General features: G+C 39.0%; 1 protein-coding gene across 2 annotated transcripts in view; it reads left to right on the top strand.

Annotated features, from left to right (window-relative positions):
- Positions 1-2028: 2028 nt before the first annotated feature.
- Positions 2029-24205, top strand: part of alkal1 (ALK and LTK ligand 1) — a 78507-nt gene continuing 56330 nt past the window's right edge. Inside the window, exons 1-2 of one of the 2 annotated variants that reach the window (XM_051929390.1) lie at positions 2029-2819; positions 4521-4798. In XM_051929390.1, the coding sequence (XP_051785350.1) occupies positions 2689-2819; positions 4521-4798 (409 nt within the window). In that variant the 5' untranslated portion in view covers positions 2029-2688. The remainder of the gene's footprint in view (positions 2820-4520; positions 4799-24205) is intronic. The other variant, XM_051929389.1, reaches the window with a different exon arrangement.

Below are 24205 nucleotides of genomic sequence, written 5' to 3'. Positions count from 1 at the left end.
CAAGCTTTTTCCATCCTCCACACCCGACTCCAACTCCCAGGACGAGGTTGAGGGCTTTCTTTTAATTTAGACCCGTGAGAACTTCCAGTGCTAGGGCATAGCCAGTTGAAAGTACTTCCGGGTGAATCAGAAGTTCCACACAGTAGGGTTCATATATCCCTGCAGCACCCCCTGGCAGCACCCATGGAACCCGACAAGGCTGCCCTGTGGGACTCCAGTTCCCAGTATGCCTTGCGGGTATCTGCACAAGTAGCATTGCCAGTGGAGGCTGTCAGCTGTTGTGTCCAAGGATTATGTAGCCCTGCCAGTTTGTCTCTATCTGTCCTTTCATCCCAATGGCTTCCCAGCTGGTTAAGGGTCTAGAACTCAACCTGATAGGGATGCCAGCACATCACAACAGTATATATATATATATATATATATATATATATATATATATATATATATACATAATTTTTGTAATTTTTGAGAGCCTGGGTAAAAAATCACTGTGATGACATAAGGGTTAAAAATAAGAGTTGGCAGGCTGCTTTGAGGGATATTGGGTAGCGAGTTGATGTCTGTGTAACCAGGTCTGTGTAATTGTACCTAACAAACCAGGAGACTTAAGTCTTAATTGATGATCCTGCACACTGTTGGAAACAAATTGGCTCCTAGCTGGAGTGGTCCATGTTGTGGTAGTTTGCCCTGAGATCAGTCCAAAAGCAACGGTCCCATTTATTTTTGAAATCCGTGAGTATGGAAACACTGATGCTAAGCCAAAACTACTGCATTATAACTGCATGAAGCCTTACATTACCAGCACCTCTTGAGTTCACTGTAGCCCACTCTCCAAAAATGTGGAACCACCACCACTCACTACATTATCAGGGATCCTTCTAAATCCAGTCATTCCAGCAGAGCCCACACCACCACCCACACTTGCTAAAGCCTTCCCATCTCTCTTTGGATTGATACCTACATCACACACTCAGATGGCACAGCCAGCAAATTCAGACCCTGCTGAGTCTGTTCTAGTAGCCCTGTCAGTGCCAACACAAAGTCAGGAACATCAGGTAACGTCTGACAGTCCTATAGTTAGGACCACCTCTAGAGCCACTATAAGACGGCTTCCCGTCAAGTTCCCTCACTATCGCTGATGGCTTTGTGTTTTGTAGTAATTGACTTGTTATTTCCTGATGTTCTTAACTGGAATGTTTAATTTTGCTCTTCGCCTGCTATGGTCTGTACTTTTAGTTACTCATTGCTTTTTCGACTTGTTTGGTAATCCACATTGTGTCATACTGAGAAATGAGGACATTTATTTTGGGGTGGGAATGTAATGTGAGGCATAATTTAGAAGAAAGAAAAAATATATATTTATATATAGTATTTGTCATTTTTCAGAGTCAGTAAGAAAGGTCATTGTGACGACAACATGGGGTTATAAAAGCAAGTTGGCGGGCAGTTATGAGGGATAGCGGGCACGCAGTTGATGTGCAGCAGGTCTGTGTAATCGTGCGACACCACGCCAAAATACAACTGCCCTGTAAGTGCAAAAGAATATCGCCTGTTGTTCTTCTTCGTTAATGCGACATCTGATACGAAGGGAGATTCGGAGTCGAAGAAGAAGAGTACGCTACCAAACGTCCTGGTGAGTGACTCTAACGTGACTGCCATATTAAAGAAAAGCACGCCCTGCGAGCATCTTCTGTACCATAAAGACTGCAGTTTACATTAGTTACGTTTACATGTTATTTTCTAATGCTTTAACTTTCTCTAAATGGTTAAAAGTTTATTTTCACCAGTTTTCAAAGTAAGAATGTCCCTCAAAAATTACTCAGAAGCAATCCAGTCCGACTCGTTTGTTCTTCAACTGGACATTTGTTTATTTGATTTATAGTGAAGACGCCCGTGTCTCATGCAGCTGTGCCAGAAACACTGTCAATTCTCCAGTTGCTCACGTATTTCTAAATAATAACTTTAGTTTTACACGTTCATTATTATTCTGGCAACATACCTGTTTTTATTTGTCCTTCAGCCTGAACACAGAAAAGAACAATGCATGGTGCATTTTTGTGTCTTGTAGCCCAGACTTGCGTAAATTGTCTTAGTTTTAAGCTGATGTGCCGCCTTGAGTAGTAATGGGGAGTGATGAGCAGCAATGTACGGATTTAAAAATAATATTCATTTTAAGGAAGGGGTGATTTACTTTTTGTGATGCTTCAGAAGAGAGCAACAAACTATGGCAAGTACCAGAGATAATATGTCCACGATTCTTACCAGGCAGGACAATGCCATCGATCAAGCGGGTCATCTCGGTCACCCAGGTAGTCGGGGCAATCAAAATTACGTCATAAAGCTCCAATAACTCTTTTTCAGCCAATGGTACAGGCGCTCCAAATCTCTTTAGATTTATGAGTTGTGTATTTCACCGAGAGTCCCACACAAGGAATGCTAACTCCTTACTTGTAAACAAATCGATAACAAACCGGCGCTTCTGACCAACGGGGATTCTCTTGTTACAAAGGGATCAGCGCCAGAATGCAGAAATTACGTTTGATGGACTGCCGGAAAGAGGGACAAGTGCCAAAGGGAGCGACCAACAGCTAAATGGAATACCGAAGATGTCCACATTACTTGCCACCCACCCAAAGTCGATAGTATTAAATTCAACTAGCACATGCTGAGGATATATAAGTGAATCGCATGGTTTCCTTGAAGAGAGGCGAAGACGGCAGCAGAAATCCGAATCAGTCCTGTAGCTCACTAGCGGCTCCGGCGAGACTTGAAAGACGACTCCACTTGACGAACACCGCCGTTCAGCGCCGACCAAGGACGTAAGTGACGGGTCTCACCGTCAATTAAAAAAAATCTAACAATTTCCTAAACTGCTTTTAAAGTAACGATACCACGCAGTGTACAATAGCTTATACATCTATGCAAAAAAAAAAAAACGATTGAGTCTGCAATGGACAGGCGTCCCGTACATGTTTCGGGTTCCCAGAGATCCTGCTGTAGAAAAAGCGGAAAAAATGAAAAAGCAGAAGATAGGTAGAAAAAGACACTATATATTAGCTCTTGAAAGTGTCTAATGATAGTTGGAAAAGGTACTATATAATACAGATTGAAAAACTGTAATGATAGATAGATAGATAGATAGATAGATAGATAGATAGATAGATAGATAGATAGATAGATAGATAGATAGATAGATAGATAGATAGATAAAAGAGCCCGAGGAAGTATCTTATAAATAGAAAAAGGCACTATATAATAGAGATTGAAAAGTGTCTAATGATAGATAGATAGATAGATAGATAGATAGATAGATAGATAGATAGATAGATAGATAGATAGATAGATAGATAGAACCGATTTTTTTACCGATTTTCGTGGCTTTCTGAAGCGCCTGTAACAATCCCATTTTTGAAGTCACATACTTTATGGCTCTCGCAGCCGGACACTGCATGATGGCAGGCAGGTAGGGTTTCACACACGAACGCCTTTTACACTGAAAGGGATTGCAGGATTAAGCGCTGCACATATTATTTGCGCACAGTGGCTGCGGATGATGAGTAACATAATCTCTTTACTTTTGTGACCTCTGGATTTGGCACAGTTGTTTCTCCGGCTTGCTATTTATTTCGGAATGGTGTCACGGTCACTTTTTTTCTGTTATAGAATCTTGGAAACGTTCTGTGAAAATTGATGATGCTTATTATTTTTGTTATTGTGCTCAACGTTTATGTTTTAGAACCTTACTGAAAAATCGCATGTTAAAATATAATTTAATGTTAAAATATTATGTAAAATGACAAATTATGGTAACATACCATTTCTTAACATGTCAATATGACTGCATGTTTTATCAAGCAAGAAAGTAATACCAAATGTGCTTTGTTAATAGATTATCACATTCGATTCGTTACAGTTAGTACTGTATCTCCATCGGACTCAGTCCGGGAGTGCTGATTAGTGAAGGACGCTTCACTCACTGCGCTGTGTAAACGACACCAGCCTAACTAACCACACGGTTGCACGTACACTTAAAGTGTTAGCACTTTATAACAAATGTGTCCTGGAGAATATCCGGGCCTTTGTGTATAGACCCGCATATAACGTAAGGATAAGTGGAAAGTAAATCTGAACTAAAGCCTGGATTGCAGTCTGTTGCTTTGGTAATACCTTTTTCTAATCCCCAGCTATAAATGCGTCTAAAGAGATGTTAGTTATGGAATGAAACCAGTACGGTGGGAGGGCCGACTGTTCAGTCAATTGGGGTGAATAAATACTGGATATGTAAAGGAGAGAGTGAGTGTGTGTGTGACTGTGTGTGAAATTGTGTGTGTGTGGGGAGGGAAGGTGGTGCTGGTGGGGGTGGGGGGCTTGAATATGAGTGGGTGAGAAAGAGAAAATCTCAATAATAACTCTGGATCAGTAGCACAAGATTTATGGAGTGAATGCAAAGATTTTTATATATGCATGTATTTCTTTAAACACATGCACATGTATTGTTTCACATTTCGCTACATATGCAGATACCAAGAGATGCAGGCTCGAAAGAAGTGGCACGTCCTGCTGGGTATGAGCTTTCTGCTGGTTACTTCTGGCCACTGCGCGAACAGCAAGGACTCGACTTTGGAAGAAAGGAGGACAATGCAGGACGCAATTTTAGAGGTTTTTAGCGATAATCAAGGTGCCAGAAGCGTGACCAGAAGGAACAGTGGACACCTCTACACTGTCGGACAGGACTATAAATTTTCTCGCAGAGAAAAGGGCTTATTTATTCCGAGGCTGGATAGCAGCAGACCCTTAGGTAAGTTGCTCTTTTTATTTGTCGCTTTTGGACCGCGATGCTTGCCGGCCGCCCACACATGTCAAGAGCATTTTTAATAACTAGGATGGGGTTCCTAACTTAGGAACTATTAAAAACAAAGAAAACTTTTTATGTACTTTATTACAAGGAAACGGGTAAACGTTCAGATTTTTTTTCCTCGATGCAATAACACCACTTTAAGTTTTGTGTTTTAGTAAAATAAATCCTTAAGAAATTGAATAATTTTTTAGCACAAATATTACTGCAGTAATCGATCAAAATGAAAATGCAAACCTAAAGTAGTAAGGTACCCGTAGTTTGTTTTCAGCATTAATACAAAGGTATATTGTGACACATACCGTTTTAATAAAATTCACCCTGAAGGCGTTATGTAAAATGAGTGGAGAGTTCCCATCCTCATGACTCTCTCTCTCTCTCTTTTTTGTCTTTTTACAACTTCTAAAAGCAGAAGGCATCCCTTAAACAGTTTTACTTTTCTATTTTTAAGTCAGCTGATTAGCTTGGCACGTCTAGCATTGGCAATCATGGCTGCAAAAATCCCGTCTTAAGTAAAGGATTTGAGACAGTCCATGCAGAAAATAAGTCTCTTTCTGTCACTTCATATATTTAGTCACATTAGCAGAGTACTTTTGCCTCTGGAATGTATGGATCAGTGAGTTGCTTACCCAGAGTGTGTCCTAAGAAATTATCAATGAGCCAAACAGGTCTTACATTTCTACTAAGAGACATATTAAGGGCACCATACTCTGTTGTATATGTGTATGTCTTTCAGAATGCTGTCATTTACTTGAGATCTTTTAGGTTTTATGCAGTGTGATTTTACAAAGACTTATCTAAATGTAATCATTTAATTCTGGAATGCTATCTAAATGTAATCATTTAATTTCTGCCGTTCTTTATTATATTCTGTAAGTGCCTTGAGCATGGGAAAGGCGCTATATAAATAAAATGTATTATTATTATTATTATGATATATATTATATATGTGTGCATTTTTCCCCTCTCTGAGATGATATGTGCATTTTTATTTCTTTCTAAATGCAATGTTGTGGGCTTGTTTCCTGAAACAGTAAGGGGCTATGATGAGAACATTTGCCAGAAGCACAGTTACAGCTGTCTCATCCTCATGTGCTTCCAAAACTGGATGATTGGTATTCACTGCCTTTGGGCATGTGTGTGTGTGTGTGTGCGCGAGCGTGTGCGTGTGTGTGTGTGTGCGCGAGCGTGTGCGTGTGTGTGTGTGCGTGTGTGTGTGTGTGTGTGCATGTGTGTAAATACACGGACACACACACACACACACACACACACACTGATTAAGAACATGGAGCACTTTGAGGAGTACTGCGTCCAGAGTCACTCATCAGTTACTACCCACCTAACATGTCCAAAATAAAATGAAAGTTGAGATCGGAGGGTCCACAAGGTGCTGCTTTCACACATTTGTAGTATTGAGCACATCTACTCTCCTCCACAAATGAATATTTATTTCATTTATAATAACCAGCTTCTACTAGTGCCCTCATGTACCTGAGGAAGAGCTGCTTCAAAGTAGCACCTTTCCTATTCCAATGTTTCTCTTTTGCCACTTCTTACCTGTTTTTGCCCAGTTTACACCTTGCTCAGCTTTCATCATCATTATCCAGGCTTTGGACCGTCTTACAAATGGCATTAAATGTACAATAAATGCCACGTTCCTGTCTCTTGCAATTGTAATCGTCTACCTGCTGAAGACGGACACCTACATAAAATGCATCTCGCATTCTGTCGGTGTGAAAAAGGAGGTCAGCACAGCAGAAAAGGATGTTCTAAACAAATATTGCAGATAGGTGAAAGATAACCTAAACAGCTTCTGTAAGTATCGAGCAGTCGAGAAGGAGGCCAAGTGTATCAAGGGATGGTAAGAGCGAACCAAAATGTGCACTGATGATGAAATGGGGAATGCTTCTGCACACTTGCATCTTCTGAAGTTTCCACCGGTGAACAAGTCAACAAGCTCATGACAGCCACAGGGACTGCTAAGGAGGTGCTGAATAACTTCAAAATCACAGAGGAAGAAGTGCTGCTTCGATTAAAAAGGTCAGAATCTAACAGGATAACATTTATTCCAGAGGTTAGTGAGTGCATATATAAACCAAGGACGACGTGCAATATTTTTCAAATGTCACTGCAAAGAATTCCGTAGGATTGGAGGCTAACAAATATTGTCAACGTATACAGAAAGGGGTATCAGCTGGATCCAAGGTCAAGTGAGCTTAACACGCATCAGAGGAAAAATAATAGAGTTCTTTATTAAGAAAAAGATCAAGCATCACATGGCAAGAACATGTGTGTTAGAAAACAGTCTGTGTGCATTTAGAGGGGGAAAACATGACTCACTGGCACAGTGGAATTCTGTCAGGTAGCAACAAAAAGATATGACGTGCATGTGATATTATTTATCTTGATTTTGAAAAATGCCTTAGATAGGGTCTCACATGAGAGGCTACTGATACAATGCATAGAAGTGGGAGTCCCAATCACAGTGTGCAAAAGGAGCAAAATGGGGTTTAACGTGAGTAAAAAGTATAAAATATAAATTCAAATTAAGATTACAGAAGATATCAAACTAGGAGAAATGGCAGATAATGTAGGACTAGCTGAAGCATTGCAATGGTACTTTGACAGATTAGAGGTTTAGGTGGAGATGCTGAAGATGAAATTTAAAAATTAGTAAATCTACAACATACATACGAAGTACAAATGTTAGATTTGGATATACAGTGGGAGGAGTGAAATTTGAAGGTACATCTCTTGGGAAAAATCCAGGAGTCATAGTGGACTCATTGCTGTCTACATCAAAACAGTACAGAAGATTAAGAAAGATAATAGGGTGTTAGGTTGTATATCACGATGTGTGGAGTGCAAGTCAAGGGAGAATATTCTTAAGCTTTTATAACACACTATTGACGTCTCACTGGGAATGCTGCTTCGATTTGGTCTCCATATTACCAAAAAAGACCTCACAGCACTAGAGAATATGCAGAAGAGGTTGGCAAGGCTGATTCCAGAACTAAGAGGTATGAGCTATGAGGAGAGACTGAAGGAGTTGAACCATTTCAGTTTAAACAAACAGAGATTAAGAGGAGAAAGGAGTGAAGTGTTTACAATTATGAAGGGAATTAATACAGTTGATCCAACCTGTTACACTATAATAAATTCTTCAACAAGAACAAAGGAGCACAAACAGAAATGTGTGAAGAGCAAATGTCACACAATCGTTCAAACACTTGTTTTAATGCAGAAAGTCATAGACTGTTGTACTTGGCAATTTTGTTTAATTTTTTAGGGGCTTTCTGTAAAATAAAGTATACGTCTTTCCTAATGTATTTTTATCCCCAAGTATTCAGTTTTGATCTTTGTTTTTTGTTAGCAAGTTGGTATCGGACGTTGTTAAATTTTTAACATTATTTACTGACTCTGATTTCTTGAATTTAGTAGGCACCATTTTTGGACTATTTGCGTGGTCCTTTGCTTTAGCAATATTTCCCATGGATTACTGGGAATGTGCGGCATGTGACATCATCGGTGCAATTGTATAAATGTCAACACATGCATTCCAGGATCATCTGCACTGTTGTGCTTTGTTTTAGTATTAGCCTTTGTTAAAAGACAGGACAGACTCTTTAGTAGTTATGACCTTAGCTAGGTTTATGACTCATGCTTCATCTCCTGATCCTTAATTAAAAGGAAATATTTCTCTCGTCTAGTAGAAAGGCAGTTATAACATCGATCATGGAGTAAATTACTAAAGAGGTGTGGTGTAGAGAGTAGAACTTTAGAAACTACAAAACTCAAGTCTAATGTCATTTGGAGAATACAGAAAAGCTGATGTCAAAAATCAGAGTCCTATCAGTGTCAATTAGTTATGGTGCAAAAGACATTCCACCATTTCCATTTTATGTGTCCTGGACTATATGAACTGGATTTTCCATATCCCAAAGATATGCATGCCAGTTTAATTGGCGAGTTTGTGTGGTTATATACTGTACATGTCTGAGTGTTTTTCGGGATAGCTTTGTACCCATTGCTGCCAAGATATGTTGGGATTGGTGGATTATGAGACGTGATTTTGCATTTGTAGAAAGTTTGATCTTAGGTTTTCTGTCTGTCAGCTAATGAAATTTACAAGCTATTTCTTTTGCCATCATTCATTGATCATCTTACCTAGGCCTTAAGTCGTTCAACTGCCTCACATGTTGTCTTCAGTGTTTTATAACAAAGCAGTGCTTGAACTATAGGGAATGTTTGAATCTGGTGTTATTGAATTATGGAGGCTCTGGCCAGTTTTGGTGCTGGTAAAAATGAAATATAGCAGATTTTTTGAACCTGTTACATTGACAAATAAAGTCTATCTATCTATCTATCTATCTATCTATCTATCTATCTATCTATCTATCTATCTATCTATCTATCTATCTATCTATCTATCTATCTATCTATCTATCTATCTATCTATCTATCTATCTATCTATCTATCTATCCATCCATCCATCCATCCATCCATCCATCCATCCACCTGCTTGAAAAAGATGGTGATTACCCTGGGACAAGGAAAACAAAGGTGAATTGTTTCAGTGACCAGTAGCACTCTATTATGTTATGAAATGCTTTGAGAGACTGTTGCTGGGTCACATTAAGCACAAATATCCAAGAAGTTTGGACCACCCCAGGTTGCATAACATCATAACAATACACAGATTTTCTCTGCTGTGCCAGAGTACAGTTTATAGACTACTTCTCATTTAACATCATTGTACCATCAAAGCTCATTAACAGACTCATTGATTCAGGACTTTATAACTTGCTGTTGTCTGATGGCAGAGTCCAGCATGTGAGGATTGGCTAAGTTGCTATCTTCACACTGGCCCTCAACATGGACAACCCACAGGGTGGTGTTCTGAGCCACCTAACGTATTCTTTGTTCATCTGTGACTGAATGTCTAGACACGGCTCTAACTCCAACATTACATTTGCTGATGTCATGCCAACATCATAGGCCTAATCACCAACAATAATGAGACAGCTTACAGAGAAGAATTTTTTTCTTCTAACATGGTGGCGCCAGGACAACAGCCTTTATGTCACTATTCTGAGATATTGTTAGTATTTTAATGCTTTCAGATCTTTCTGATTAAAAGTTTTGTGCATTTTGGTTAATCGGAACAATGTTTTATTATTGTATAAATATCTTTTCATTATGTATATAACATTTCCACACTACCATTTTGTGTTTTATTTCGCGCTCCAGCCACCTTCATGTTGCATGTTTTTCTAGCAGTTGAGGACATATTGTTGTAGCAATAGTGCTGCGTTACCACTGCATGATCTTTGCATGCAACATTGCATGACATCAGTGACTGGTGATTACTTGAGATGATGACTCAATTCATTTTGGCCCAAATTCATGGATTAGTAACAATTCATAGCAGCGGTTTTGGTCTCCTTTAATGAATATTACCTCTTTTCGCAACTTTGAATTTGGATATTGTTTCTTGTCTTGGATATTTTTGGATTTTTCTTGCTTCTGGCCAGTTCACATGTGCACATTTACAAGATGATTGTGATTAATAAATGCACATTGTTTAGAAGTGTTTGTACGCCATATTTATAAATAAGGGTTTTTTATGACATATTCATTTTTCTGTTTTTTGGTGTATGTATCTATCATGCTTGAATTCAAAAGTGCACCCCCACCCACCCTGAACAGTACATTGATACCTGATAGTCGATTGATTGAGTGATAGAGCTTTGTGGTGCTCTGCACCAGTCACGACCATCGAATGTGTGTCCTAGCTTTGTAAAGCTTCATGGAGACCAACTGTGCCCAACCCAGTTGTCAATGGTGTGTCTTGTTTTGTGGCACACATTTCTTCATGGTGGACCAGACCCCACCCTAAGCTTAGACTGCATAAAACCAGTTGAAATCTGTACGTATTTATTCACATCATCTTAGCAGTTACAAAATGTGTAGCAACATACAGGAGGCTGGTGCTCAAAATTTTTTACAATTTTGGAATTTTGGATTAGGGATACTGAACCTTGTAGATCCTCCACAGCATATAAAAATCAGGAGTGGTCTCCCCTAGACTTTCTCGTTTACTCAGATATGGGGATGGATATTTGAGAAGTAAATTGCAAGACAATGATTATATTTTTATATTACGTACATTAAAGAACTATCAACAACAAATCAAATCAAATGAATTATATATTGAACAATTAGCATAAAAATAAAGTTGAATAAATTGGACTCTTCAGCTGCATGAATAAAAAAAACTGAGTATGTGTTCAGGTAAAGTACACTTCCGATTAGCAAAAATAGTCCAAAATTTGATTGAAATCTACGTTTTGTACCTAATACTTGAATGCAAAATTTGGCTGGCCTAAGTGAAAGCGTACTGAAGTTATTGTGTTTACATACACACATAGACAGACACACAGACGTAACTCCAAAAATTGTATTTTCGGACTCAGGGAGGTCTAAAACGTTGAGATTCATCAAAATCTCAACATTGAATATTTGGACGACTGCAATACTTTCCCTAAACTTAGTTTATGAGAAAGTAAAAAAGGGAAATTAGGAAAGTAAGAGAAGTTTAGACGATATTTTGGTGAAATGTTTACTTCACAAAGTTAGAGGCTTTGCATCCATGTATATAGTACATGAGTCAGGATGTTGTTGATAAGGTCAGCAGCTTTACTGTATATTTCTAATGACCTAAAGAAGGGACAACACTTGTTAGTTATTGTCTTTACTTGCTCAGAGAGAACCACTTGGGTTTCTATCTGTGCTCACCTGCCTCTGCAAGTGCAATATGGAGTCCATACTCACTGGCTACATTAGATCCTGTTGGCTTAGGACTGTGAAATCCTGCAGAGGGTGATGAAGTTGTCTTAGAATATCACTGGCATCCAGTTCACTTCTCTGTAGGATATATATTCATCTGTATACAGTATATATATGTATTACTAAAGACCTCGGCCACCCAGCACTATTATCTTTCTCCCTTCATCTTCCTTCTGTAAAAAGGTGCAGGACCATTCACACTTGAAAAACTTGACTCAGGGAGAGGCTTTTATGCACATGTTATAAGGTCGGTCAACAGTCACACATTATGACGGCTGACTAGTCAGTGAAAGACATGTAGGTAAGAATTTCAATGTACGCTCAACAACAAATTTGAACTTTATAGCTTATCCATCACACTTCACACCAGTGACGGTTATCTTTCACCCACTGGATCTACACACTTACCAGATGCCTATATTGCTTTCACTCCTCTTGAATGAATACAATCTGTACAGGTATGGAATCACTCTTTACTACTCTCTGTACATTCTTTAATGTAAACAGATTTGAAACTCATTTGGCAAAAGACCTGCACAGTGACTAGTGACATCAATGCAGTCCCTACTGAGATGAGGGTTGCTTTCTGTCTCTGGTGTATGAGTGACAACTTTAAATTCTGAAAGTCAGCAGTAGTGCCATCAACGTGACACTCTGACCTTCATCTGGGGCAGTGAAGCCTGTCTGGCTGGGCTTCCTACCATCCATTAGGTTAGTAAACGTGGAGAGTTGCAGTGTGTTTTTTTAGTTTTGTTTTATGGCATGCTGTCTGATATTTTCTTGGTGTGCATAGCTTTAGGCACCATTTATAGTGCATCATCACCAGTCACAATGTCACATGGATCTGTTTTGTCTGGTTTGACAAGAAAGGACATGAATTACAGTCTAGATCTAGCACTAAACAGCTAATGGTGGTGTTTAGCATTTCAATCAGAAATTGGGAATCAGCTTGGTCAAGAGCCTACTGTACACTCGACACATTTTAAAACACAACATTTCTACAAAATGCCCACGGGCACACCTGTCATCAGGAATCTTTTTTTCGTGGATGATTACTGCATGATGACAGGTATAGATCACTTTTGTCAGACTGTAGCAATGCCACATATAAGGTTTATTTTTTGTGTTCAGTGTAAAGTTTGATTTCTGTTATTAGATTTCCAAAATAACTGGGGGCTGTTGCTTGGACTATTTGGATGTGTGAGTTGGGAAGTTTCACCTTCCTACTTCAGTGTTTCATATTGGTTTCTGCTTGGACTGTTCAGAGAAATGCCAGGTTGCTGCTGATTTGTTACTCACAGGTGGCGCAGCGGTAGTGCTGCAGTAAGGAGATTGTGGGTTCGCTTCCCGGGTCCTCCCTGTCTGGAGAGCACTTTGAGTAGTGAGAAAAGCGCTATATAAATGTAAAGAATTATTATTATTACTTGGTCTGCAAAACAAAGCAATTAAAGACAAGCTGCAAAAGATAAGTTGCTCCAAATTTAATTTGACCAAAATCTGGCATTTCTTGCTGACCAGGTTATGTGTTTTATTTTCTAAAATAGATTGGGGTGAAAGGTTTAGTGTTACGTCACAACTCGGACTATTCGGGTAGCTTTACTTTCTCCAAATTGTTCAACTTATAGCTCTGAATTCATAGTGCATTCACTTGGACGCAGATTTATGGTCTATACGAGAGCACTTGAGTGGGATATAATAGGGCTTATTAATATTGTAATTTGTCTACTTTGAACCATCTCTAAATACATGGGAAAGGCTGTTGAAAACAACTTCTTGTTCAGACTTTCAATCTGCTCCATTATGAATAATAAGGGAGGCTTGCCTCACGAGCATAAAAATATTTAGGGAGCTGCAGAAGAACTGCTGATTATTTCTTTTGTGGAAGTTCTTTTCTCAGGGGAACGCTAACCACCATTCATCCACAAGTATTCTTCTTTAACATCCAGACTGTTCATCAATTCCGCTATTCTGGAGGTGTTTGGGACTCGATAAAATGCAGTTTGATGTCTGCGTTTTCCAATTCCTTGTTTGTTGTAAATATTATAAATATTTTGTGTTACATGTGATAATATAACTCATATTTAAGCATTTCTTTCTGTTTTATTCAATTTATTTGAATTGGTGATTGATTGGGAGGAATATTTACAGTGTTGAATAAATCCTGGCCTTCAAATCCTGTGCTTTTCAATTAAGCATAGCCTTTTCCACTTACAGTATACAATTCTGTGGTGTCCTCATTGCTTCTAGGATTTAGAAAGTCCTTTGCAAGACTAGGGTCCATCATCAGGTCACCAGCCACATCCCCACAACAGATTGCTATGGATGAAAACCCAATGTAACATGAAAGGGAGATTCAGCTGAACCAATGGGCAAAGCACACAATAATTTAAGCAAATGACTAGACTTACAAAAGAAGGCCCTATCACACTAACAAGTCTAATTTTTGTGACTCCAATGCTGTTTGTCAATGCCTAGTTGACTCTGAGCCTGTACAAAACATACCACAGGATCATTCAGAGAGATCTGCTGTTCTGAGTTATAATCACCAGACTTGGTCCGGCCAGCACCTCCTTGAGTGAATGCAGTCTGTCCATGACTAATCAACTCTCTTTTCCTGGTCCTATGCCGCCCTTCGATGTGCAGCCTGTTGCTGGTCACACGCGCCTCATGCTGCCTGCTCCTGGTCCTTTCTCTTTATTACAGTTGCCTGGCAACTGCTGGACTCACATGTGGATGATGAATTGATTAATTGTAACAGAGCCAACATTCAATCAATGGGCCTGCTGCCTTTGGATGGTCCTCTGGATGTTATCTAATTTTGCCCACCTTTATGGTCTTGTCCCTTTCTGCATGTGCCTATACATAATGCTCCACCTTTTTAGATCAATACAAGGATGCATTCATGTTGGTTTCAAGGTAGAATAGGCACAGGTAATGCAGCGTATTGGCTAAGGCGCTAGGCTTTGGATTTTGCCTCAAGGTGTGACCCTGTGCAAGTCTCTTAAACTGTTGTTGTTTTTTTCTGTGTAATTAAAGCCTACGAAATTCACTTTCTGGACCCAAGTTCTCCAATTCTATCTCAACGGCATTGTACATAAAGCACATACAATTCTTAAAGAACGCAAAGGTGAGCATCCCCCCTATTTATATGGGAAATATGAACAGCATCGGTAGTTAATTTAACGTTCATGTCCTTGGGTATGGGAGGAAGTCTGAGAACCTGGAAAAAAACAAAACATCCATATATGGAGAATATGCAAAAATATACACAGGTAGTGGCAGAGCAGGGAATGGGGTTGTGTTTCAACTCCTCCACTATTTCTCTAAAAACCTAACTGGTGTAGCAGTAGAGGCGTGGAGCCACCTCTAACACCCTCAGGTACCACTCCAGACACTGGATAAAAGTCCAAGACTTCTTTATTAAATGACAATAACGTGCACAAAGCACCTTCCACTCCACACTCATCAATCACAATAAACTCTTTTACAAACCAATCCTCCTCGCCCAGACACTTCGCCCTCCTACCTCCCAGCTCAGCTCAATGTCTGGGCTTTCCCACAATCCTTTTATACACCCTGACCCGGAGGTGTTCCTGTCCAATCAGTCCACAGTTCCTTATCCCTTCCGGGTCAGAGTAAACAGTCCTTTTCTTCAACCCGGGAGCACGTCGTTCCTTCCTGTCACGTGACCGTGACGTACTCCCGGGTTATAGGGCACATAAGAGTCCGCGAGCCCCCTTACAGCGACTCCCCGTGGCCCCCAAGATATCCAGCAGGGCTGTGTATAAACACTACATAGTCCATGAGGCCCTGCTGGAACTCGGGGCATGATCATGCTGTCGGGAGAGCTCCTCCTGGCGGCCTGGGGGTGAGGGCCGGATTAAAAAGCTGGCAATCCATCACACTGGGCATACCAATCCAAATGTAAATGTGGCACAAAATATCCTTTAAACAGTCTACAGGTTGTGGACATACAGTATATGAGGACTCTTAATCTGCAAGTTTTGGGTTCACAAAGCTGTTTCTCAAAGTGATTTTTTATGTTGAAGCTCTGTCCAGTAGGAGACACCACAGAGCACTGAACACCAGACACAACGTAACAAAACACAAATTAATATACAACGATTTCCTGACAGGAAGAAACCAGTCCAGCACAATAACAAAGTACAATTGGTCACCTTCCGTCTCCTTCCACCACTCCTCCACAACTGTCGTCTACCTCCTTCCACCCCCATCTCTCACTCCCTGATGTAGTTGAGGTGGCGTCTTTTATTCCAGACTCAGAGTACTTCTGGGGTCAAAGCATTGCACGTTCAATGCCAGGCAGAAGGCTGATTTACAGATGCTCTTGGCTAGGTAACATGAAGTGAGATGTCTACAGGTATTCTGGTGTCCTTGAGTCAAAGCTGTGTAGACAAATTCAAGATTTGTGAAGATAATTCTAAGAATGAGAGGTGTAGTAGCATCAGTTAATGCCCTGCATAATTGTTGTCACAGTTCTTGATGCAGCATTTTGATTTGGTGGTTGTCTGTTAATATGTTATGGATTGAGACCCATGAAAAGGGAATTATGATTATCCAAGCAATGAAGATTCAAGACATGGTACATCACTTCAGTATATGAGATGAAGAATTGGGGTCTGACAATGGCAGGGATATGTTGATGATAAAGTTAAGTGTTTACTCTACCTGACATATGATATTCAGATTTAGAGTTTTTATCATATCTGTGTCCAAGACTTGTCACATAAGAAATGATGTGTTAAACTGGCAGGCTCCAAGATTCAGAGAGAAAATAATGAAACTTCTTAAATTGTCTTGGAGATCTGACAAGAAACGGTTTAAATTTTACTGATGTTTAAGAAAAGCAAGTTTGATAACCTCCAAATGTTGACATCTTTATGGCTGGAGACCAACTTGACCGGAAATGTTTTACAGAAGTCTCTCTACACTCAAAGTAACAACAGCAGGGTTCAAATAAGTAATAATAATTCTTAATTTTATTACCGAGTTAAAAATAATATTGCTCAAAAATTAGCATAGACAATAAACACCAATTTTCATCATATACTCAATACATGCGTAATATATTATAGATATTGAAAACTCTTTAAAAGGCACAAATTGAAATGTTTTATTCACACATGTAATAAAAACTCAGTGTAATAACCAATTACCTGAGATGTACCCAAAATATATTGTAAAAGTTCTGGTCTATGAATATAATAATTAGCAGTTTTCTCACCAAAATAGAAATGATCTCAACTAGAACAAGTCTTATTATAAATAAACTTAATATGCTATAATGATATTAACACAAAATAAGTTATAACTTAATGTTATCACTTAAATACAACAACAGCATGTATTTATATAACACATTTACATAAGATAATGCAGCTCATAGTGTGTAACAATCAACTATCCCCAAGTTGAGTTACTAACACACCAAGGTTGAATTCTAGAACATTCAAAAAAACTACACCCCTTTAATTTACGGTGTGAAACAACAAAAAATAAATTTATAATTCTAGAATGAATGCATCATTAACTACAAACACTCGAACATACATATCTATGGGTACAGAAGCACAAGGTTTAAATAAAATCAAGCAACATGAGTCTTATTTTCTGCTTTTCCACCGACCAAGGAAAGTCTCAGTTTTCATTACAAAATAGGACTAATCGCACCCTTTCCTTGTGGACCTTCTTAACTCCATCCAATGTTGGTTGTTTTTTTTTTCCTTTGTCAGGAGTCAGGGATCATCCAGTACGTGTAATCCGTTAGTTATCTGGAAGCTTCTCCATGCCACCTAGAACTCCACAATCACTTTGTAAGACTTTGTAGTTCTTTGTAATCCTCACAACTAGTCCCAGCAGCCTACTTTCCAAGGCCTGTTCTCCCTAAGATGGAGGATCTCCACTCTCTTCTTTCTTTTCGAGTTTTGCTTTTTTTTCTCACTTCCTCATGATGATGAACTTCCCGTTATACTTTCCATCAACATAAATGTCTTTCCTGCCTTCACCTTATCTCCGGCAGTCTTTTCAAAATAAAAGCTTAGAACAGAATTGGAGTTTCAGCAGCCCCAATCCCTTCCAAGTGTAAAATTCTGGCTCACTGTGCCTTTGTCACAAGTATTTTACAAAATGACAAAGAGAAAGCTAGAAGAAAACAATTACGATTAAGCAATAATATTAAAGAACAAAATTACAATAAAACAAGGTAACGTCAGATGGCCAGGAGGACAGAAAACAAACAAACAAAAAAAAAACAAAACACCAGTTAGACTGGAGAAAAAAACAAAATCTGCAGGGATTCCAAGGCCAAAAGTCCCCTCAGCCCCCACTGGGCATTCTACGTAACATAAATGCTCCTAAGTCAAACCTCTTAGTTTTCATACTTCACAAGATAGGATTTGACGAAGTTGGTCTCATGAACAGCTAAGACACCCCCCTTCATTCCATCATCTCAGGGAGATTTATGGTGCCTTGACCACCACAACAGAAGTGGAAAAAAAAAGTTATCTTCTTATATAATACGTTACCATGGCTGTCCATTTCTCTGTCCAGGATTTTAAATCACCTGTACTTGGCTACTATCCACTTTCGGGGTGACGATTGACCTCCAAGGTTATTCCTCTTTTTATTTTTATTTTATTGTAGAATCAACTCTTGGCAGTGGCCAGCAGGGTGGCCATGCGGAACATGTGTATAGTCGTCAGTCTCATCCCTAACACCTTCGCCGTCACTTCCCCTACCTCTTCATATCTTAAATCATTCTTGAGGCAGATTGAAGACTTAAGTGCCAGCTTAAGTGAAAAATTAAGGAAAACGTACTGAGTAACAATCAATTTTAATGCAAAAAGATGCTGACGAAAGACAAGAAGAAGTGGGCCGCTAGGGTGGGGAAAAGAAGAGCTGTGCATCAACCTCTGAGCAAACGAATGCTAAACGTACAGAGAAAGAGGATGAAAACTAGGAATGCTCAAGTCAAGTGCATTCACTGCACGTTATCATGCAGTGCGGCATTACTGGTGTATAACATAATTTTATAAATGTAATGTTATACAACAATAGTTGACACTACTGCCTGACTTGACATCTTCAGAGCCCTTGGTTCAGACCATAGGGTCGGTGGCTGAAATTTGCATGTTCTCCTCTTGTCTGTGTTTTCTCCAGGTACTCCAGTTTTATGTTATCATCTCAGACACTTGCAGTTTCAGTTGATTTGTGACTCTAAACTGTCTGGTCTAAGTGACTCAGGGTTTGTGTGTGAGTTTTCCATGTGATGGAATGGCATCCCATTCAGTGTTAGTTTCCGCTTTATAAGTAATGCTGCTTGTTATCTACTGGAGCAACATCAGGCAGAGTTCATGGACGGCTGCAGTAGGTACCGGTTTTTGCTTCAACTAATTCTTGACTTTAATTGGACTCCTGTCTTAATTAGATATGTCAGTATTTGCCATATTTGATAGATAGATAGATAGATAGATAGATAGATAGATAGATAGATAGATAGATAGATAGATAGATAGATAGATAGATAGATAGATAGATAGATAGATAGATAGATAGATAGATAGATAGATAGATAGATAGATAGATAGATAGGACTTTATTTGTCCGAATGGGGAAAATAACTTTTTACAGAAGCTCAAGAAATAAGACAAACAGCAAAATCCAACCCTCTGAAATACATATAACATTTACAAAAAAAGAAGAAAACATCTGTCTTGGCTAAAGATAAGAGAGCAGCCAGAGTGAGGCATTATAAAAGCATAATGCTGTAAGTATGAAGGAGCTCCAGCAGTGTTTCTTGACACATTTCTGCTGAAGGATTTGTTGTGTCAGAGAAGGGGTGTGCAGCATTGTTCATAATGGCACTCAGTTTTGTCTTAATTTTCCCCTCGGTTGTTACCACCAGCGGGTCGAGAGTGCATCCCATAACTGAGCCTGGTCTCTTAATTAGCTTGTTGATTCAGGTGACTTCTCTTGAAGTGATGTTACCAACCAAGAACAAAATCTTTACTTTGTCAACACCACAATTCACAACAGGGTGGATTTACTTCATGAAAGACTTCAAGTATGACTACGCAATGTTTTGCAGAGCTGACTGTTATATTCCTTTCAAAAATTTTGATTTTAAATTAGTTACTTGCTAACAATTACAGAACCAGAAATGACAATAAAGGAGCTGCTGCTGTCTTTTTCTCCTTGTCTGCTTTTTGTTAACGGATGCTATTTGAAGAAAAACATAATATTGCTTCAAATGAATCTCCTCATGAAATTAACTGGCTTTTTTTTCTCCCTTCATTTCACAGTAAGGATTTTTTCCCATAGATGACAATTAACAGGAGATGATTTTTTATTTTCTTTTTATTTTCCTTTTTATAGAGTTAGAACTTGTATCTGAATAATGGCAACTGTGGTGGACAACCGAGACCCTTAACCCAGCCTGGACACCTTGATAAAGGAAGGACCGGGGGAGAGAGCCACGGGCCCCAGCAGGGTTGAGCTTCCATGCTTCAAATCTGTGGCCCCGCTGCAAGTCGGGGGGGCTGCCCTCTAGCATTACAGGGGGAGATAGTGTTCAGAATAAGCTTGATCCTTCTATTATCAAGGCATCTCAGCAGTCCGCCACACAACTAAAAAAGAAAGGACATGGGCGCTCGATGTTAAAGAAAAGCGACTATTTCAATAATATTGCCACCATTACCAAATAACTGTATAAATCACAAAGGTACTTCAAAATAAGTAAATATTATTGTGACATTACAATTAAGGTTTGAGGCAGTAAATCACAGTCTGCTTAATTAAGATTGGAACTCCAATCCAAAGTCCGCATCCACTGTGGCCCTCCATGGGTTTGACTTGAGTAGCTGGCTTTACACACAGACACACTCACACTCCCAAATCAATCTTAACCACACGTTTTGAGAAAATAAGAAGAAACCACACTACTTAGAGAAAACCCACATGGACCAGCAAAACACACGCAGGTAGTGGCAAGGCCAGGATTAGAACCCAGGGCGTCAGAGACATGAAGCAGCGCACCACTTAAAATACATTTGTACTTCACAATCTTCTTATTTTTTGTTGTAAACCACAGGTGAACTGACATTGCTATTTAACTCATTACGCTGCAGTTCTGGCCCTCCAAGCATACCACACATGGGGTGAGTGATACAGGCCAAAGTACTGACTAAACTACAAAACAAAGAAATAGCTTCCTTGTACATGACAACCGATTCTGACGTAAAGATCAACTGTGGCTGTGCTTCCCATGTGAGCATTGTGTGCGCTTCTGGACAGCAAGACTCCACATGTGACCAGAGGAGTACATGTCAGGCTCCGTTCTTTTTACTGCCCTTTATTTTCTTTCTTTTTACTTACCATTGAATCTAGCTTTCACAGCCCTTCGACTTTCTTATGATTTTGTTTTGGCCACAGTCTACTGAAAAGAAAGGACTTGCAGAAATGTAAAGTTTGACCAGATTAATTACTGCTTTAAAACAGTAACAGACTCCTTAGGATAGTAACACAGGGACACAGCGGTATGTCCTGCTGCTTCAAACCTTCAGGCACCCTTGTTTGATTCTCAGCCAAGTCACTGTGATGTTTGTATGTTCTCTGTCTGACTTCTCCTAGAAACTCATTTTTTCCTTCCAACCTGTCAAAGACTTGAATGGTAGGTTAATTATCAGCTCAGAATTGTGAGTTAGTGAGTGTTCATAAACGTTCATGACCAACCCTTAAGGTCGATTCCTGCTTTAAACCTGATATGGTCCAGACCCTTTGTGATCCTGTAGTGAATGGATGTTTTAAGTTCAACTTGTATTGTGTTTGGCACTAGAAACGGGGTGTTGAACTCCAGTCCTGGGGGGCCGCAGTGGCTGCAGGTTTTCATTCTGATCATCTTCTTCATTAGTGACTAGCTGGGCCTTAGTTTTAATTAATCTGACTCAGGCCCCTTAGTTGTTTCTTTTTCCTTCATTAGCAGCCAAACAATACTTTTTTTTTTTTTTAATATTTTTATTTTATTAATTTTCATTGTTATCATTCCATACAAACAGATCAATTTATAACCCAACAAATTTGAAAACAAATCAAACCCCACCCCTGAGAAGGAGAGCTTAGCTAAAGGAAAATTTCTTTAAGCTTTTTAATAAGGCAACATTAGACAAAAGAAGGGGAGAAGTAAATATCTATATAAATAAGAGATGGAGAAGGGAGTTAAATGCAATAATAGTTATTTCTCTTATTCTAAAATAATATTGATTAAATCCTGCCATGTTTTGAAAAAATTTTGTACAGATCCTCTAACTGAAAATTTGATTTTTTCCAATTTCAAATAATATAAAACATCGGTTTCCCACTGACTTATAAGAGGAGAATTAGGATTCTTCCAATTTAACAAAATAAGTCTGCGTGCCAAGAGTGTAGTGAATGCAATCACCGTTTGTTTGTCCTTCTCCAATTCCAGTCCATCTGGAAGGACACCAAACACAGCTGTTAATGGGTTAGGAGGGATTGTGATACTAAGGCTGTCTGAGAGGCACTTAAAAATTTTTGTCCAAAATGATGTTAGTTTGGTGCAGGCCCAGAACATGTGACCCAGTGAGGCAGGAGCTTGGTTGCAGCGCTCGCAGGTTGGATCCTGGCCTGGAAACATTTTGGACAGTTTTAAGCGAGACAGATGAGCTCGATATATAATTTTTAGTTGAATAATTCTATGCTTTGCGCATATAGAACTCGAGTGAATTCTCTGCTTTGCTACCTTCCACTCCTTTTCTGATATATTGATTAAGAGATCTTCTTCCCAATGTCCTCTTGGGTCTTTGAAAGGTAGGGACTCTAATAAGATTTTATATATTGCAGAAATAGTGTTTGTTTCCTCGGAATTGAGCAGTATTTTTTCCAGCATTGTGGAGGGTGCAAGGTGGGGGAAATCGGGCAATTTCTGTTTAACAAAATTTCTAATTTGAATATAGTAAAAGAAATGTGTAGCTGGGAGGTTAAATTTTGAACGTAATTGTTCAAAAGATGTAAATATGTTGTCTATATAAAGATCTCTGAGCATTTTAATCCCAAAACTTTTCCAGGTATTAAAAACTGGATATACTTGCGAAGGTTGAAAGAGGTGGTTCTCTTGCAGAGGTGCCACTGATAAAAGATTTTCCATCTTAAAATGCTTTCTAATTTGGTTCCATATTCTGAGTGAGTAAAGCACAATTGGGTTATTAGTATATTTGCGATAACTTTCATTTATTGGAGAGCAGAGCAGGGAATATAAAGAAGTACTACAGGATTTTACTTCTATTGCGGACCAAGCCTGTGTATGTGCATTTATTTGTGTCCAGGTTTTTATGGCTAGTATGTTTGCTGCCCAGTAATAAAACTGAAAATTAGGTAAAGCCATGTCACCTTCTGCCTGAGGTCTTTGTAGGGTCGCTCTTCGGATACGTGGGTGTTTTGAGTTCCAAATGAATGAGGTTATTATTGAATCTAACTGTTTAAGAAACGATTTATTGATATATATTGAAATGTTTTGAAATAAAAAGAGAAGTTTAGGAAGGATATTCATCTTAACAATGTTAATTCTTCCGGCTAGAGTGAGATGAAGGGTTGACCATCTATGCAAGTCTTGCTTAATTTTTTCCATACAGACGCCAAAATTTTGTTGATAAAGAGCTTTATGTTTACTTGTGATATTTACCCCTAGGTATTTAAACTGATCTGCTATGGTAAAAGGTAGGGTGTTTAATTTAATATTATATGCTTGTGAATTCACTGGAAAGAGTATACTTTTATTCAGATTAAGTCTAAGACCAGATATCTTTTGAAATTCTGTTAGTGCTGTTAAAACAGCAGGGACAGTGTTTTCTGGGTCCGATATATATAAGACCATATCATCTGAATATAGAGAAATTTTCTGTTCCAGTCCTTCTCTGACAATCCCCTTTATCTGATAAGAATTTCGGCAGTGAACCGCCAGTGGTTCAATAGCGATTGCAAACAACAGTGGCGACAAGGGACATCCTTGTCTGGTACCACGTTCTAGTTTAAAGTAGTCTGAGCAAATGTTATTAATACAAACTGAAGCTTCTGGACTGGTATACAGTAGTTTGATCCAAGCACAAATATTCGGGCCAAACCCAAATTTCTCCAATGCAGTGAAAAGGTAATTCCATTCGATCATGTCAAATGCCTTTTCTGCGTCTAATGATAGTAATATCTCTGGGGTGTTTGATTTTGCTGGTGAATATATAACATTAAACAAGCGTCGGAGATTTGAAGATAGATGTCGGCCTTTAATAAATCCAGTTTGATCTTGTGATATTACCGAGGGCAGCACTTTCTCCATCCTTCTAGCTAGGATTTTTGAGAGTATCTTAACATCATTATTCAGGAGTGAAATTGGTCTATATGATGCGCATTGTAACAAGTCCTTATTTTGTTTAGGAAAGACGGTGATTAATGCTTGTCGAAATGTTTGAGGT

Source organism: Erpetoichthys calabaricus, chromosome 6 (assembly GCF_900747795.2).
Source record: "Erpetoichthys calabaricus chromosome 6, fErpCal1.3, whole genome shotgun sequence".
Classification (NCBI taxonomy): domain Eukaryota; kingdom Metazoa; phylum Chordata; class Cladistia; order Polypteriformes; family Polypteridae; genus Erpetoichthys; species Erpetoichthys calabaricus.
This window is presented reverse-complemented; position numbering and strand designations above follow the sequence as displayed.